General features: G+C 33.6%; 1 protein-coding gene across 1 annotated transcript in view; it reads right to left on the bottom strand.

Moving 5' to 3' along the window:
* Positions 1 to 16,564, bottom strand: part of SPEF2 (sperm flagellar 2) — a 92,271-nt gene that overhangs the window by 15,022 nt on the left and 60,685 nt on the right. The window contains 7 exon segments of the mRNA XM_058825918.1: positions 3,411 to 3,472; positions 8,396 to 8,518; positions 8,644 to 8,832; positions 11,919 to 12,092; positions 12,733 to 12,825; positions 14,835 to 15,017; positions 16,036 to 16,142. Of these exon segments, the coding sequence (XP_058681901.1) occupies positions 3,411 to 3,472; positions 8,396 to 8,518; positions 8,644 to 8,832; positions 11,919 to 12,092; positions 12,733 to 12,825; positions 14,835 to 15,017; positions 16,036 to 16,142 (931 nt within the window).

Consider the following 16,564-nt stretch of genomic DNA (forward strand, 5'->3'; position numbering starts at 1 on the left):
TCCATCTTTTCTAAATCAAACCATCCAAGGCATTTTCTATGCAGCATAGACAAGAATATCTGACATAAGTGTAATTAAGGAGTAAATAAAACATTAAAAGACATCAGGCTGCGAAAACAGGACTGAGCATGCTACATACAATTAACTGAAAGCCAAACTAGTTCAGGTACAGTTTTAAACTCTGTGTGTTAATATCAAATGGGCAGTTATTTCTTCTTTTAGTTCCTATCACAAACTGTGTCTGAAAGAATTGCCTATCTGGATTTTACGACTCTCTGATGAGGAAATTGGTTCATTTAGCTAGCTGCTTCAACAGTTCATCTAATATGAAAAATTAAAAATCTATTAAAAATCTGCTACATGTTTTGAAGCCAAGGGTTCCAGCCATTGAATCTTCGTGGTGTCTACCAGAATGAAGATGGGTTCTTGTAAAAATTATATCTGAAATCCCATTACATTTTCCTTTGGTGAAGTAAAGAGACCAAGCTCTTCATACTTTCTTATATAAAACATGATTTCCTACCATTCTTGACAATATTCTCTGAATACTTTTTAGTTTCAGCTATCCTGCCTGAAGTGTATCTATCAAAGCTGAACACGATGTAACTGTAACTCTCCTGCTACATCTGAATGCAGAACTACTCAGCATTCCCCCTTCATAACAACAAGGACCTCTTTCATGTCTGGGTCACAGCTGGGCTGGAACTCAAAATCTCTTTAATAACTCTTGTGATACTCAGCCATACTCAAGTAGTAACTGTTGAAAAAATACATTGCAATTGTCAGGGCATACATTCTTTGCTTTGTAAATGACACCTTTACTTTCCCATAGAGGAGTACGTGCTCACTGCATGAAGCTTGACACCGCATACAAATTACTTCACTTTTTACTATTTTACACTGCTCTGCAATCTGCACTTAATTTCATTATCATTATTAGTAATGATTTTATGTCACATTCTAAATCACAGGTAAAATATATATGAGCAGTGTATAAGAAGGGAGGAATACATGAAGAATCTTAACTATATAGCAATTTATAATTTTCAGTAGCTGAAGCTTCTTCCTTCACTCAGGTTTATAAACTGTAGGGAAGGCTTTTTGAAAATAATACCTTTTTTCCTTTTCTCATGGAGATCACTAATATGCAAAGGCAGAATTAAACACTTAGTAATTAAAGCTGTTTTTTAATAAGAAATTAAATGTGGAAGAAAATAAACAATTTAAAGATTATGAAATATGCAAAAGACAGAGAACTACAATTTTTTTTATTCATTCTATATTTTAATATCGAGTAAAAAGCCAAATTCTTGTATGAATATATACTGGTTATGTTTAAAAAATATTGGGGATGAAACTGACTAAATTGTTTATGTTCTGTGAAGAAATTATTCTGGTAGAAGAATAATCTGTATGTATATCATAAAGTCTGTTGTCACATCTAAAACAAGGATGTTGAGGTTTTAGCATGGTTTGTGGGGGCACAAAAAAGTTACATCTGTTTCTGTGCTGGTGTGGTTAGCACAAAATATGTAGTCTGAAGAGATATTAACATTTTTTGCCTGATGCAATAAGCTGACTGGCTTCTTTCCTGAGATTCATACATCACATATAGATGCTTTGATCTGCTATCCTTAGACTTTCTTTTCAAAATGTTAATTTAAATTTTTAATTCAAAATTTAATCAACAAAGAAATAAACCTGCCATTATTGACATCGGGCTCTAAAAATCTGAAAAAAAATTTACTGTGAGATAAATTTATTTATCTGGTCTCTTATTTGTTGTCTAACCTTTCGTCTTTTTTTTAATATGCTGCTATTGCATTTTTGATACAGAATTGTTTTATAACTCAAAAAGGCAGTCTAGAAATCTCACAAGGAACATCATCATATGTGGGTACTATATTATCTCATGCATACTTGGCTAAAAAGTAATGAAAATATATTAAAATGAAAAAATATTCTGTGCAGATAACATTCTCAGCAAAGGGTAAAGGTTTGTGGTTCCCTATGGGTTATATGACTTCAGTGGGATTATTTGTACTCTTAAAGAGCATCATATGTTCAAATACTTTGCTGAATCAAACCACGGAAAAGAACCATTAAACATTTTGTACAATTTAATAAGGGCAATGATGAATACAGAAAAAATATACCCAGAATGAATGAGCAGTGTTCAGATACAAGCTACTAAGACAGTGTAGAATGCTGGAGGTTTGCTAATATCTTGGGCAGCTGACAGACTGAAAATTAGACTCTATACTGAGTTCAGATAATCACAGTTATCAGTTTCCTATGTTTAGTCTTCAGAAGACTGTGGATCAGAAGAATACCAGAATACCACTGAAAACAGAGAAATTTTTATGCATCTCCATTTTCAAATCTAGGGGAATTATTTACAAAGGGTATTCTGAAATGTATGTCACAAAGGTCCATGAAAAAACAGTTCCTATCAGAACTTATAGTCAGCCGTCACTACACACAAGAAAACTGAGAAATTGGATAAAACTGCATTTAAACACGAAGATCCTGTTATTCAGGAAAACCGGTAAGACTCAGACTTCATATAGAAAAAGAAACAACCACTTCAGCTGTAAGTAGAGTGCTTGACCAAGACTGCTTAATCTGCCACAGAAGCCAACTTTCTCTAGGTGTCATGGTGTGCCATAGATATTTTTAGACAAGCACCTATCACACATGAAAATCTGCAGCATGTGTCTGGAGTATATGGTGTCCTTGTGTGTCAATAAAAGCCATGTGCCAATAAAAAAAAGGACTGCAAGCAGGTCTTTAGCAGGTGGTAGAGCTGAGATGTACTGCAAGGTTAGAAATAGAAAGGTTCAGTGGCAAAGATTCATCATCTCCACTGTCAACAAACACATAATTTTCAGGAATGTGATGCCCAGTTTATCCTTGTCTTAGAGAAAACATTGCTTTCATTAATTTTATTAGCTAGAAGTTGCAACATGTTTTAAAAAGATTGATTACAGCATTTAATTAATTACAAATAATTAATTAACTGTACATATAACAAAAGCTGAATAGATATCTTAGTGCATTTAGAAGAATGGGATATACTCTTTTCTTTAACCAAATCTTAATGAAGACACTACCAATTCTATCTAAATTCAGAAATTGGTTTAATTTTATTTAGAAATATCATCAGACTATTTAAGATGAGCAAACTGTAACTTTTCCTGTTGGTGGTTTTGTTGTTTTGATTTTTTTTAAATTTAAAATAACAGAAAATGTGTAGTTGGAATGGGATTTTGCTCTTGCAAAAATAAACAAAAAAACTTTTCTCATGGAAGAGAGGACAGGACCTGAAAGACACATTTCTTACAGAATTTGGGAAAAAAGATTACTAATGTTCATGAACAGTAATTTTTCATACATTGATGTCTTCACACCTGTTTTGCTCCCCATCAATTGATTTTGCTTCTTTGGATTTTTGGAGAAAGACTTTAATATCCTATGAAAAGGAAAAAGGAAATGTTAAAAGTGAATTTATGTTGCAGCCTGAAAACTGCAGTAATAATACCTTAAAACTTGCAGTAACACCTATTCTACAATAACACCCTGTCTATCCATGAGGTGAGTTTACCACTGACTAGATTATGGTGAAAAACTAACTTCAGTGGAGATAAATTATACATTCCCCACGTTACAGATAATGTCTTCCAGCAGGGCACTGGAACTCATCCAGCTGAGATGCTGTAATATCACTGAGATGATGTTTTCGTGTTATCCACAGGACTTCATTGCCTTTGGTGGTTTTACAAAAAGTGCTGTGTTAAAATGCAACTCTTAAACAGAGATCATAAACATCAGCTTAACATTATTGGTGAAGAGAGGTAACAAGACCATTGTTTAAACCAGTAAATGTTACTGAGAACATACTAAGACAAAATTTTCAAATAAGAGATTTTTTTTTTAAATATGTCATATTTCAGTCTGAACTTTAACAAAAATTCCAGGAAATAGATATAAAAGAAAATAAGTAACTAACACTTTGAATAAATATATACCCTCAGTAGGTTAATTTTGTGCTTAGCTCTTTATAGCATACTCTCTGATTTGTTAATTTTCAGTAATTTTGTATTAGCAGAATCTCTGCATTTCCCATTTCAGCAATACTATCCATTGTAGGATGTGTAAGTAGGATGAACAAAGAATTTCTGTTTTAAAAAAAATAACATGCCGAGCATTCGAAATAAAGATATTTAACTTTCTACCATTTTGTGATACTATCAGAATACATGTTTTTTCCTTTAGAAGAATAACAGTCAGATTTTTAAGATATAATAGTATTTTTATATACATGTATTCCAATATATGTTTTGTGCATATTTTGGAGATACAACTTTTTGTTAAAAGCAGGAATTGCCTGCATGTAATGATGCCTCACAAACTTGCAAAATGTCAGAAGCATTTCAGTGACTACAGGACTATGCTAAAAGAAAATATTACCAGCCTTTGGTTTTAGAGGGTTTCACTAATATTTATCTTTGACTCTAGGAAACACCTCACTGTAAGAAGGCATTTTTCAGCAAATTAAGTCAGAAAACATAGTTTCAATCCTCGTTTGATAAAAATAAATGTAGTACTAAATACTGTCGAGAAACTGGGGATAGAGAGTTCCAACAGTTTTGCTATGTCCACCTTTAATGAAGGAAACTTTTTTTTTTTAATGTGAACATGTATTATTTGTACTTTTTTACTATAAGAAACAAGAGCTTTTATGTACATTAAAGTTTCCAAGATTATTTAGGGGTGGGATACATGATCAAGAGAACCATAGCATAGGTCTCTGTTTTTAAATTAAGTACTTAAACATGGAGTTAGATTTTCCTTTTCTTGCACACTGAGACATTTAAAACACCACATGAAAAAAGCTTCTCAAGTTTCATAAGTATTACAGTTACAGCTTATGACTAGACAGTGAATCAGCAGTGCTTTCTTCTGTCAAAACCTTGATACCTGGTTCAGTTCATAAGATGTATTTAATATAATCTGTATGAGCTCTCCCTATGACAAGAAGCTCTTTTACTTTGTGAAATGATACATGCATGTTTGTTGTGTAACATTAAATGGCTGTTGTGGGTATAAACAGGTTTTGTAATAGTTCTTCAACATAGCAATAAATGTTTTTTCATAAAGGCATGTTAACTACCCATTAATAGAAATCCTGTTTCAGTGGAACTTCTATCTGAAAGAATATCTGAATTATGTTACTGAAGTGATTAACAGAATGAACAACAGTAACAGCAGTAACTATATGACAGTTAATTTAGATTGATCAAGCAAGGGCCTGTGCTAAATGTATTCAAATCATAAACACATAGAAATATTATGTGATATCACTATCCTCAAAAACAGAGCCTTTTTTTAAAGGACTATTCAGGATTTGAAAGCAGAATAAGAAATGTAACACAATTTATCCAATTTATCATAATGGTTTTGATATTAATAAACTCCATGCTAATTATCAAGCTACCTTATCCTCAGTATTTGTAAGAATGTAGTCCACTCAAAGTCACATACTGCATTAAGCATTAAGAATTATAAAAGTAGAATATATCCCAGACTCTTTTTTTTATATTTATCACAATCAAAATGCAGAATTATTAAAATATGTGGTTGTTTCTGTATTACCATATCTGTGGCAATCTCAGAACAGATGGTAAAATTTTTAACAATAAATAATGAGGCCAAAGGAAAACCCCTTAATTGGCCAAATCAAATAGACAAACACACGCAGTGGAAAAAGCAGATTGTTTACTCCTCCCATCTGAATCAGATGGTCTAATAAAAATCTTCTCTCCTTCATTACTAGAGTTATTTAAAGGAAATTTAATTGAGCATGTAATGAAGTGCCTTCATAAACATGCACTTGTAAATGTCATCTGTCTATTCTCAAGGAATAAATTTCATCTGGTAAAAAAATGTGTTGATAATGGCAAACACTTGAAAGTTCTGGTTAGACACAGAAAACCTTGTAATCAGGACAGAAAAGACATGATGAAAAAGTAATAGAATTTCTGGTCATATTAATTTGTAGATGTTTGTACTAAGGCTGACAGAAAGGTCACCATCATGTAGGATGTTGCCAGCTCACTAGCAGAGAAAACAAAATCCCTGCAAAAGACAATATATCTCACACGGAAAAAATTTTTTTTGGAGCTATGACAGATAGTAATACTTGAAATTGAACAGGTCATCAAGATCCAAAAGAATCAGGTATCCAATTTAAATATGAAAAATTGTAAGCTAGACATTCCCTTTATAGTTATCTACAAAATATTTTACTTTCTGCTGTTTACAACTGCATTAGTAGAAACATTTTAACTTTTAGAAACCACACCCTAACTTGCTATATTTATCTTGTAAAAGATCTCGAAATAACAGCACTGTGGTTGACTTTCATTTTTATAGATATCTCTAAGGAGAATTTCTCCAAAAATAATTGATGCTAAAAATATTGTCTTGGAAAGAAAAAAGTTTACCTATTCCCCAAATAGGAAATTGATACAAGAAAAATCTTCCTGGAGCCCCTATGTAATAGACCAGAATTATAACATAGTTAAAACAATGGATCCTGGGTCTCTGTGCCTGTTTGCTGGTGAATATAAGCACTTCTTTTGGTAAACTTGAGTATTGGTTTCATGCATAAAACAAAAGTCTGTATTTCACATTACAGTCAAGGAATAAATAGTCTGGGTTTTAGTACAGAAGGCACAGAGTACTCTAATTGAGATACAGTTAGTATAGGCCTTTTCAAAAGGAATTTTTAATTACTAAAAATGAGAATTGAAGCTCTGCATCACCTAACTGTTGAGTCAGGAGATACAGACATCAATGGAACCTGCCAATTAAGCAGAAAAATGTCACATTTAAATAAAATTACACCAACATATAAACAAGATGTAGGAACTCCTCTGAGCTAGAATATGTGCACTGAAACCCTCAGTTACTGCTAAGGTTCATATCCACTCTCCTAAAGCTTTTCTCATAGATCGACAATTTTTATACCTGAATTGCCCTGAATATATCCTATCAGCCAGAAATAACACAGGCCAGAGTGAAAATGTTTTAACAAGGAGTCCCTGTAAATTGCCTAGCACATAGGTATGGCTTTACTCAGTTGGCACCCTAATTAAGTTTTTCTTTAGTTTCATCACATTTAGTCTTCATGAAGAGGGTGCATTATATTAAATACTACAAAGTCAGTGAGTGTTTGTGTAAACAGTTCTTAGGGCGGAAAACATCTAGAGAGCTGGTTTAAAAAATGCTTTGGTCTACAAGAAATTCAGTGAGGTTATAAAAAAATCAAATTATAAAATGCAGTATTCAATTAAATAAAGAGTCAGGAAGAAAGAATGGGGAAGGGAAGAAAAGGGAAGGGAGGAACGACCTAATATTGCCTAGCATCCATCTTCCCAAATTGGTTGCAACATAAACATAGGCAGGATGGACACACGTGGATAGTTATAATCTTCAATAGTCTTGTCTTTGTCTTACATTTTCTATCACTTTTTAGTGTAGTAAATGGAATTTTAACCCTCACTTTCACTGAGTAAAAATTCTTATATTTTATCTTTTGCTATCTTTCACTAAGAATGATTATGAGTGATATAATAAATGCTGGGCAATTCACACCCTACAAGTGAGGAATATAATTAAGAAATAGCAAATTACTCCTAAACTATCATGTATCATGTATCTTATCCAGATTTACATTTTGTGGGACACTATGTGGGTGATCATCTAAACCTTGTGATGACTCTTTATACTTGATGTGGGACACAACCTCTCATCTTCTCATGCTATTTTCTTACACCTTATATCACGTACTTTTTTCATAGTTTGATACCTTAAACAGGGTGATTCTCTGGGCCAAACTTGCCTTTTGTGCAACTATTTTAATGCATGTTTAAACATAGGTGCAGGCAGCACGGAAGAACACTTGGACCTGTACTGCCTCTTCATGCCCGTTTCTGCTGCCTGGTTGGCCTTGGAATGGAATGGGATCTACCACATATCCTACAGGGCCCTGCAGTATGATCCTGTTGGGAGGATAATTCAACCAGACTCCTTTCTGTGGACAGGGAGAAAGGCAAAGCCTCATCAGACAAGGCAGTGGAAAACCTCCAGGCAGCTCCAGGCCAACAAAACTTGTACAAAAATTGGGTCAGAAAGCAGCCCCGTCTTTGCTGGATGGAATTTTCATGGAAAACAAAACACTTGATCTACCCTAAAGCTGCTGGGCTGTATAGCTGATCAACACTATATTATCTATTGGCAGTATGTACATTAATTACATGTACATTTCTGGGATAATGCAAATTTATGCATGTGTGCTTACAAAGTCTTTGGTCCCAGACAGAAAACTTACAGGAAGTTTGTATTCTTGGCATGTGTTGATCAAATCTTCCATGAAAGGATGCTTCAAAAGGAGTTCAACTGCAATGGGCGTCAGATCTTCAGCACCTAATTCTTGGTACATCTTAATGAAATGCTTTAAGTGAAAATAATACGTGGTCAATTTATTGTAAAAAAAAAGTGGAAAAGCACAAAGATCACAGCATATTTTTTTAATGTATGATGCAAGCTACAAAACCATCCTTGAATCAATCTGCCTACCTTATCATAGCTGTCTGCCTTCTTCAGACAGCTAAATCTATGATAGTCTTCATCTTTACTTCCTCCAGTATGAAACACTTTGAGTAGAGATGCCACTGAAATAATTCCTTCACCTGTGTCATTCAAGACTTCTTTTTCATCCTCTATTAAAGTCTTTTCATTTGACAATATGTTAGGGCTTGAAGAATCCTAAAAATTTAGGCACAGGTATCATACTTGGGGATAAACAGTCTGTCAGAAGATGATCTGTTTCAGCTAAATGCCCATTAAGAACCAATGAATTATAATTCCAGACTTCAGTTCTTACAAAAGTCATCATCTCACAAAAAATTATCTACTGCACCATCGGATGGAGGAAAAGATCCTGAAAGTCCAGAAATATCCATAATGTTGGCTTTATCATAAATTTAATAGACAGCTTATTCCATGAATGTGGCCAACATTGCACAGAAAATTTCTCAGAGCAACAAAACATAAAAATATTTAATAGTTATAAAATACAACACCAAGAACTTTTTGTTTATTTAAGCATTAAATTTATTAATTCTGGATATTCACATGAAAGAAGTGTGAATTTTCTAGTCCAAATCTAGTCAGCGCAAGAACTCTATTTTGGCCAACAGTTAACCAGCCCTCCACAGATAAAGGAATTTTCTAGTGTATGCAGAAAAATTAAGTTTACTTTAAGCAAGCAATTAGGTAACTTTGTGGTGATATTAGAGCTGGTCAAAGAGAAATAGACCCCAAAAACTAAACAGATAACCCTCATCTCTACCTGCTCTAGAGATTTGTGAGCACAAAGATGAGAAAGGACCTCACATAGGTGAACAGTGCTTTGACTAGATTATGCCACATTGTAGATTAACCACTAAGCAGCAGGAAATTGCATGTAATTGAACAAACCATTTCTTTCCTCATTAGGAGGGAGAGACTGCTGAGGTTCAATCATGCTTGTGCTATGTGCCTTGGGCCTTAATACATTTCATTTTGAGGAGTAGTGTAATTCACAGTCTTTTTAACACACAATCAAGATACAACACATAATCAACACATAATCAAGATTACAGAAATATCAGCACTGAAGCTTTTGGGTCTCTCATTGCATTGCTTACACTGAGCTGTGAGACCTACACAACCCATAATAACCTTTTTTAAACTTAAAACAAAGTTAGTAAAAGAAGTCTCAAGAATATGTTTGTCTGAGCTTCTCTTAACACCATTGAAGGCTTCAGATGTATTTCTGCAGGCAGATACCAATGAGAAGTCATAACAATTATCAACACAGAACAAGAAAAAGAGATGAGGCAAATTAGGTGAAATTTAGTAAGTGCCTATGTAAGAGCCAGCTACCTAAGATGCAAAACTTCTTAGAGATGAGCTGGATAGCTCTTTATATTTCACCAATGAATGTTCAACTGACAATATTTACTAAATTTCCAGTACCTGGAGTGAGAATTGGGATATTTAGATCACATGTAAACGGCCATAGGGAAATAACAGCTTAGGTTCTTAATTTGATGATGAAAACCGCTTTGGATGTCTTCAGGACCCTGTATTTGATGGAGCTTGGCTCGAAGATGACACAATATCAAAGCACTATTTCCTTTTTTCCCCCTCGTGTTTGTGGAATACCCGTCATGAAATTCACTCTACTAAAGTCTATAGAGGAAACTAGTTTATTTCAGTGGTAAAGGATTTCTTTTATTGTCCTTTGTCAGTATTCAACATTATTGTTTCAGTGCACAGGCATGGAGCACAAGGCATAAGAAGAAAAAAAATATTAAAATGATGTTTTAAATTCAGTCCAGTGATTCTGTGCACCAGCCTAGATAACTATAAAGTCAAAGAGAATCCAGACAAGCAAGATTTGTTTATTATCTAATTCTTGGATATTCCCAGGTTTCTGAGGGACTCTCCAAGGTGAATTAGGCACACAATCTGTCTGTTCGCTACACTGTGGGACATACATCAGACACAGCACAGATTCTCAGAGCCAATGGTTTGAGTGAGAAAGTAGGCATGAGGAAATGCTCAGGTTAGATGGGACATCTCTTTTCTCAGAGATCCAGTGAATTCTGGGTTGAAGGCAAATAATCCCATTCACTCTTGACTTACAACCTCAAGACGTTGTTGACATGTAGGTGATAATGTCAGTGCTCTTACTTATATTCTACCAAACTTCCAAAAAAATCAATCCAAACAGAAACTGGCAAAGAGCAGAACAGGTTGTGTAGCTTTATATCCAATGAGATGAAAATTAGAACTTTCCACTGAAATACGGGAAATTAATACCACAATATCTAATTGAGAGCATTCTGTGCTCTTCTTCCTATGAAATGTGGAAAGTATTATTCTTATTCAGTCTCTCCAGTGTACAAAAACTCTGTTGTGACAAACACAGGGAGGTATAACTTCTGTCATCTGAAATTACAAAATGCTATTTTGCATATGTATATGATTGTGTAGTTCAAAATAATGCCTTTTCTATACTGTTTCTAGATATCTCAGTTGTACTTTAAGTCCTGTGCAAATGCTGTCACTGTGGTTATGACAGGGCAACAAATCATTTTATTATCTTGAGCAGCAACCTCTTTCCAAGGTGTGTACACATAAATAATTCATGTCCCAAAAATTACTTATACTTCCATAAATATTCACTAATAAACAATTGATGCATGCAGTAGAGTAATTCCAGTTTTAAGACTTTAACAGTAAAAACATACTCCAGAAATACTAATAATGTTCAAATGACAAGTTTCATTTGATGTAACAATGCATTCATCATGGCTGAAAAAGTAATTTTAAATTTTTTTTTGTATGAAACTAATTATTATTAAACCTTCTGATTTACTGAAAAACCTAAACATTTGGAAATAACAAAAGAAAAATGTGTCTGAATACCCCAAAGAAAAGTAGTGGAAAATAAAGTAAGACCAGCAATAATACCAGGTCTTGCATCTTGAGTTAGCATTTGTGTAAGTCAGATTCCAGGGACTGACAGCTGGTCAATTAGGCAAAAGAATTACCTCCATTCATATGCACAAGGAGTAGTCACCAGTAAATATCTTAAACTTTCATTGCTGGCAAGCAAATTTCCAGACCTTTGAAATAATCCTTCCGAGTTTTATTACCAATGCAATGTTACCATGAATTCAGTGAGACTACTTATAAGGACTGGAGCTACCCAGGATAAGCAAATATAGAGAAGTCTAGTTAATTTATAATTTGAAAGTACTACTACTACTATTCTCTAGTACTTTTCTGTAATATTTTACCACACATGGAAGGGAAGCTTTCTTTCTTCTGTGAATATATGTTCCAGTAGCAATGCTAAGTGCTCTGTATACACCCTCAACTGGATCAGAATGGGAGGCGAAATAAAGCAGCATCTCGATATAGTCCAGCAGAGCAATGTCTTTTTTGGTATCCGCAAATAAACTGAAGAAAAACTATAAAAGGGCAAAAATAAGCAGATTAATTTCTATATATGGAATTAAATGAAAGACAAATGAAGGGCTGTAGAGAAAAGAATGAAATACAGTTATTCTATTTACTATAATATACAGTTATTATAATTCCTGCTAGTAAGAGCTACTATACTTAAGAAAATGTTGAGACTATTACAGATCAAGGCTGTGATAAATCATGAATGTGTGTTAAGTAATGCAAGGAAACAGAAATCGAGTTTTGCAGAAAAGGGAGAAATTAATAAAACCTTGTATCATGACAACTATGTTCAAAGCAGTTTTTGTATTCAGATTATTATTAGCACCCTCTTTGATGGAAAATTCTATGAGCTCAGATGCAGTGATCATTGCCTCCATTCTTTACATAGCTGCTTGCTGTGTAGAAAAATTAATGCCATTCAACCAAAAAGAGGAGTAATTAAGTATTTCTGAGCAGACTATGATTTAGTATACTCAAGGCTGATTCTTGGATTCCTCTCTACATTATTCTGAAGCACCACTTGACCTGAAAAAAATACCAAAAAAATGCAGCACTTATTGAAAAACAGAGACCCAAAAACCTGAAATGAGACCTCTCATGTTTGAATAGTGATCTCTTCAAAATATCTGTGTTTTCAATTACCTTTATGAGGTGGTTTAGCCTTTCTAAAGACACAGGTTCCTCGCAACTTTCTGTTATGTTTAGATCTTCATTTCCATTAAACCATAAGCCAACCTGATTTTACAAATAAATAAATAAATAAGTTTGTTTAGTTTCACACATTGAAATAAGGTGGTCTTTATATTCTAGCTGTTCAACACACAGGTTACTAAGAGCTTAATTTCTGGACCTAACCAAACTGAATTTGTTATTAATATACAATGTCATAAGAATAATTATTAGAATAATAATCAAAGTTAAATAATCAAGTTAAAATACTAATAAGAATAATTAAGTAGCTGTTTGTACATTGTAACAGATACTTGGGAAATTACTGAAAGTCAAGTAGGATAGAAGTGAATGTATGCTTTTGAAAAAAGTGAAAATTAACTATGTAGTTGTGAATCTATGCTGCTAAAGAAGCAGAATATGATGCAAAGTTTCTATGCATGTTCTGGTTTCTTCCTTTCAGAATTTTTTTTGCTAACCCCTACACCTTTTGTCCAGACTGTCCATACTGTCCAAACTGTCCATACTACTCAGTATGGTGAAGGATAGAGGCAAGGCTCTCCTTAGCTTACCTGCTCCAACAACAGCAAGGACTAAGAGTCCTACAGAGCCAGAGCTACGACTGTAAATTAAAAGCGCTCAGAACCAATTCTGTAGTACTTCCTCTAGACACAGGATCAGCTATATCTGGATAGGCATGAACAAACTTCCTGCAGAAAAACTCCCTTGTGTGAAACCACACCAGGCTGTACAAAAAAACATCACAGTAGGGACAACCCAGCACCATTACCTGGAGACGGGGCCCAGCACTGCATAGTTTACCAGTATAGGTGCAGAGAGAGAGGACAGCTGAAGCAGCTCACATCCTCAGTGGAAGGTTATTCAAATCTGTGGTTTATTGCATATTTACTACCTTGTAATACTTAAGTGATTAATTTAATTGCTTGGTTAATATTATATTTTAAATAGGATCCTATGCTGAAAATGTACACTCTTGGTCTGCATGTCTTGTTAACTTATTTGTAAACTCTTCAGTAAAACTTACAACAGAAAAATAAGTGCACATGGACCTACATTTTTTGTAGGTTTTCTGTCTGTGTAGAGTTTGTGTATTAGAAAGTCTGTGGTGGGCAGACATTGGTAGGTGCTTCTGGAAGTTTTAAATTAATCAAAGAAGTCCTGAAAATGACAGGCCTCTGGACTAACACAGCCTTTATTTATTTTTCTTTAAAATCCAATGCTAGGTGATTGGAAAACAAATTACAATAAAGGTCCTACGAAATTTATTCAAAACAGTTGGAAAATTATACTTATTATCTTATTATACTTATTATCACCAAACAAATACAGAAACTGGCAGGACTGGAATACCTACAGACACCTTTATGTGCATATATATGATACTTCTAGCTAGTATAGTCTGAGAGGGTGAACCAGCAAGTATCACTCTAGGTATTATTAAAAATGCAAAGTAAAAGTAAGTGAAAATGAGCATAATTTTGCTGGAAGAACAAAAATGTACTTATAATACTCTTTCTGAAAAATCTTGCTGAACTATGTGACAATTGAAATAGAAGTTGTCTTCAGAAAACTGATCAAATAATTTTATAATTTTCCATGTATTCAAGTTTTGAGGAGTAATCTTGAGAAAATTAATTATTGGAAAAAATCTAGAAACATTTAATTAAAATGAAGCTGATGAGATGAAACTGAAATCCTTATTTTTAGTTAGAGGAAATGATCTTATTCAGTGTCAAGTGAGTTAACAATCATCAAAGTGCACAAAGAATGATTTCATTAAAACAAAAAGGATTTTCACTTAAGATTAATTAATGCGAAAAGTAGGAAAATCAAGTTAAAAGTACGTTTAATTAGCCTGATTTGTGGAACTGTGGATAAGATACATATTAGGCCATAAAGTTCCTGAAAACACTTTCTGCTAGAAAACTCCTTCAGACGTAAAGCATTTAAAATTTAGACTGAGTTTCTCAAAGTGAATAAATCAAACAACATATCATTCAATTCAGGGAGTTTAACAAAATAAAATTTGATTGAAAAAATAAAAGGATTATAACCTGTGAATAGTGTTCCTGTGTAATGAAGCCTGATCCAGTGACATCAACAGACTGGAAGAAATGCAGTGTTTGGAGGAGTTGTGTCACAGATGGCACAGGCCAAGGCTGTGCTGCTGCCAGCAAGAATCTGCGCCAGTCAGTAAGTTCTGAGTTCACTGTGAATTCAGATGCCATATTTTCTAACTATAAAACCAAAATAGCAAATATTGTCAAATGTGTACATAACAGTCTTTCAATATATCCTTATATCCTCATGTATCCTTAGATATTTTCCTGGACAGGATGTACAAGGTTCTGCAGTGAGGTTTCACATTTCTATAAAGGGCAAAACAAAAAAAGGCCACAGGCCATGGTCTACTGCCATGTGCAGTTGATATCTCTAAATAAACACCCTGAGTGCCCAAATAGGCATCTATATAAACCTCAGCTTGTGCTTTGAGAATTTCCTTTTGTAAGTTATCCATGATAAATTTAAGTCTCATTTAAAAATGGTTCTTTTAAGGAAAAAAAAAGTCTATTGTTAAAATAAAGAGAGTATTTATAAGCACTAAAAGTTCTCAAAGAATACAGAGCATGGGATACATGGACATTTGGTCTATTAATAGACAGTATTAGACTGATACCTTTCTGTGGATAATTAATTTCCTGTGCTGACATCAGGTTTTTATACAGTCAAGATGACAGATAGTTTAGTTTTCACTAAACTCACTGGAACTACACCACTTTAACATTAAAATGTTTTACTCATGCAGTTCATCTGTGTGAAGAATATATGAATAAAGTGGTGTAATCCTGTGAAATTCAATTAAAATATTAATGTGAATGATATCTGACTATCAAAAATAGTTATCAAAACATGCTGAAACAAGTAAATATTTTTATTCCATAGGTTTACAAGCAACATCTGAAAGAGAAATTAATTCAGTATGGAAGATTTGAAAGTTTTCAAGTTTCTCAATCTAAAAACCTGAATGGTGTCTTAAGAAATTATATAATTTGCAAATTATAAATAAATAAATTGCTGACAAAATATCTGGCACAGTGACTTCCATGATCCTTTCCTAGTGAAACAGAAGAATTTTAAAGAAAAACTGGCAATGCCCAATAGTATTATAATCTTCATTTTATCATACTAAGGGCAATGCTGCATCTTCTACACAAACCAATACCTGAGCTGAAGAGAATATAGGGGTTAACTTACATCTGCAAGTGTTAAGCTCTTCCATGCATCAGGAAAGCAATTTAGTCCAAGATTCAAATTAACCAAGCCACTAACAGTCTCAATAAATACTTTCTTTGGTATAAAACCTAATAAAAAATCAATATAGAAATATGTTAACCTTTTAAATAGACTCCTTTTGTTAAAAAAAAAAAAGGTCTATTTTAAAATTTTAATGGCCATATGAGAAAGTAATTTAGTTTCCAATTATGGACTATTGATAATGCTAATATTTTCCAAACTAAACATAAAATCTTCTCATTTTAAAACTAATCATATGTGACCTATCTAATAGGAAAATTTCAAATATTTCACTGCACTGCAATTCTTCTGGTACTTGTCCTGATCATCATTAAGATCACTAATCCATCCTCACTCATTCACAGACAACAATCTCATAGATTTCTGTGTATTGAATACCTACCAACGTTTTCTTCCACTCTGCTCTATTTTAATCAATCATAAGTCTATCTTCACTCTTTAAAGCAAGTGTATGCTAGAGAATAGGGTG

This window comes from Poecile atricapillus, chromosome Z, assembly GCF_030490865.1.
Source record: "Poecile atricapillus isolate bPoeAtr1 chromosome Z, bPoeAtr1.hap1, whole genome shotgun sequence".
Taxonomy (NCBI): Eukaryota; Metazoa; Chordata; class Aves; order Passeriformes; family Paridae; genus Poecile; species Poecile atricapillus.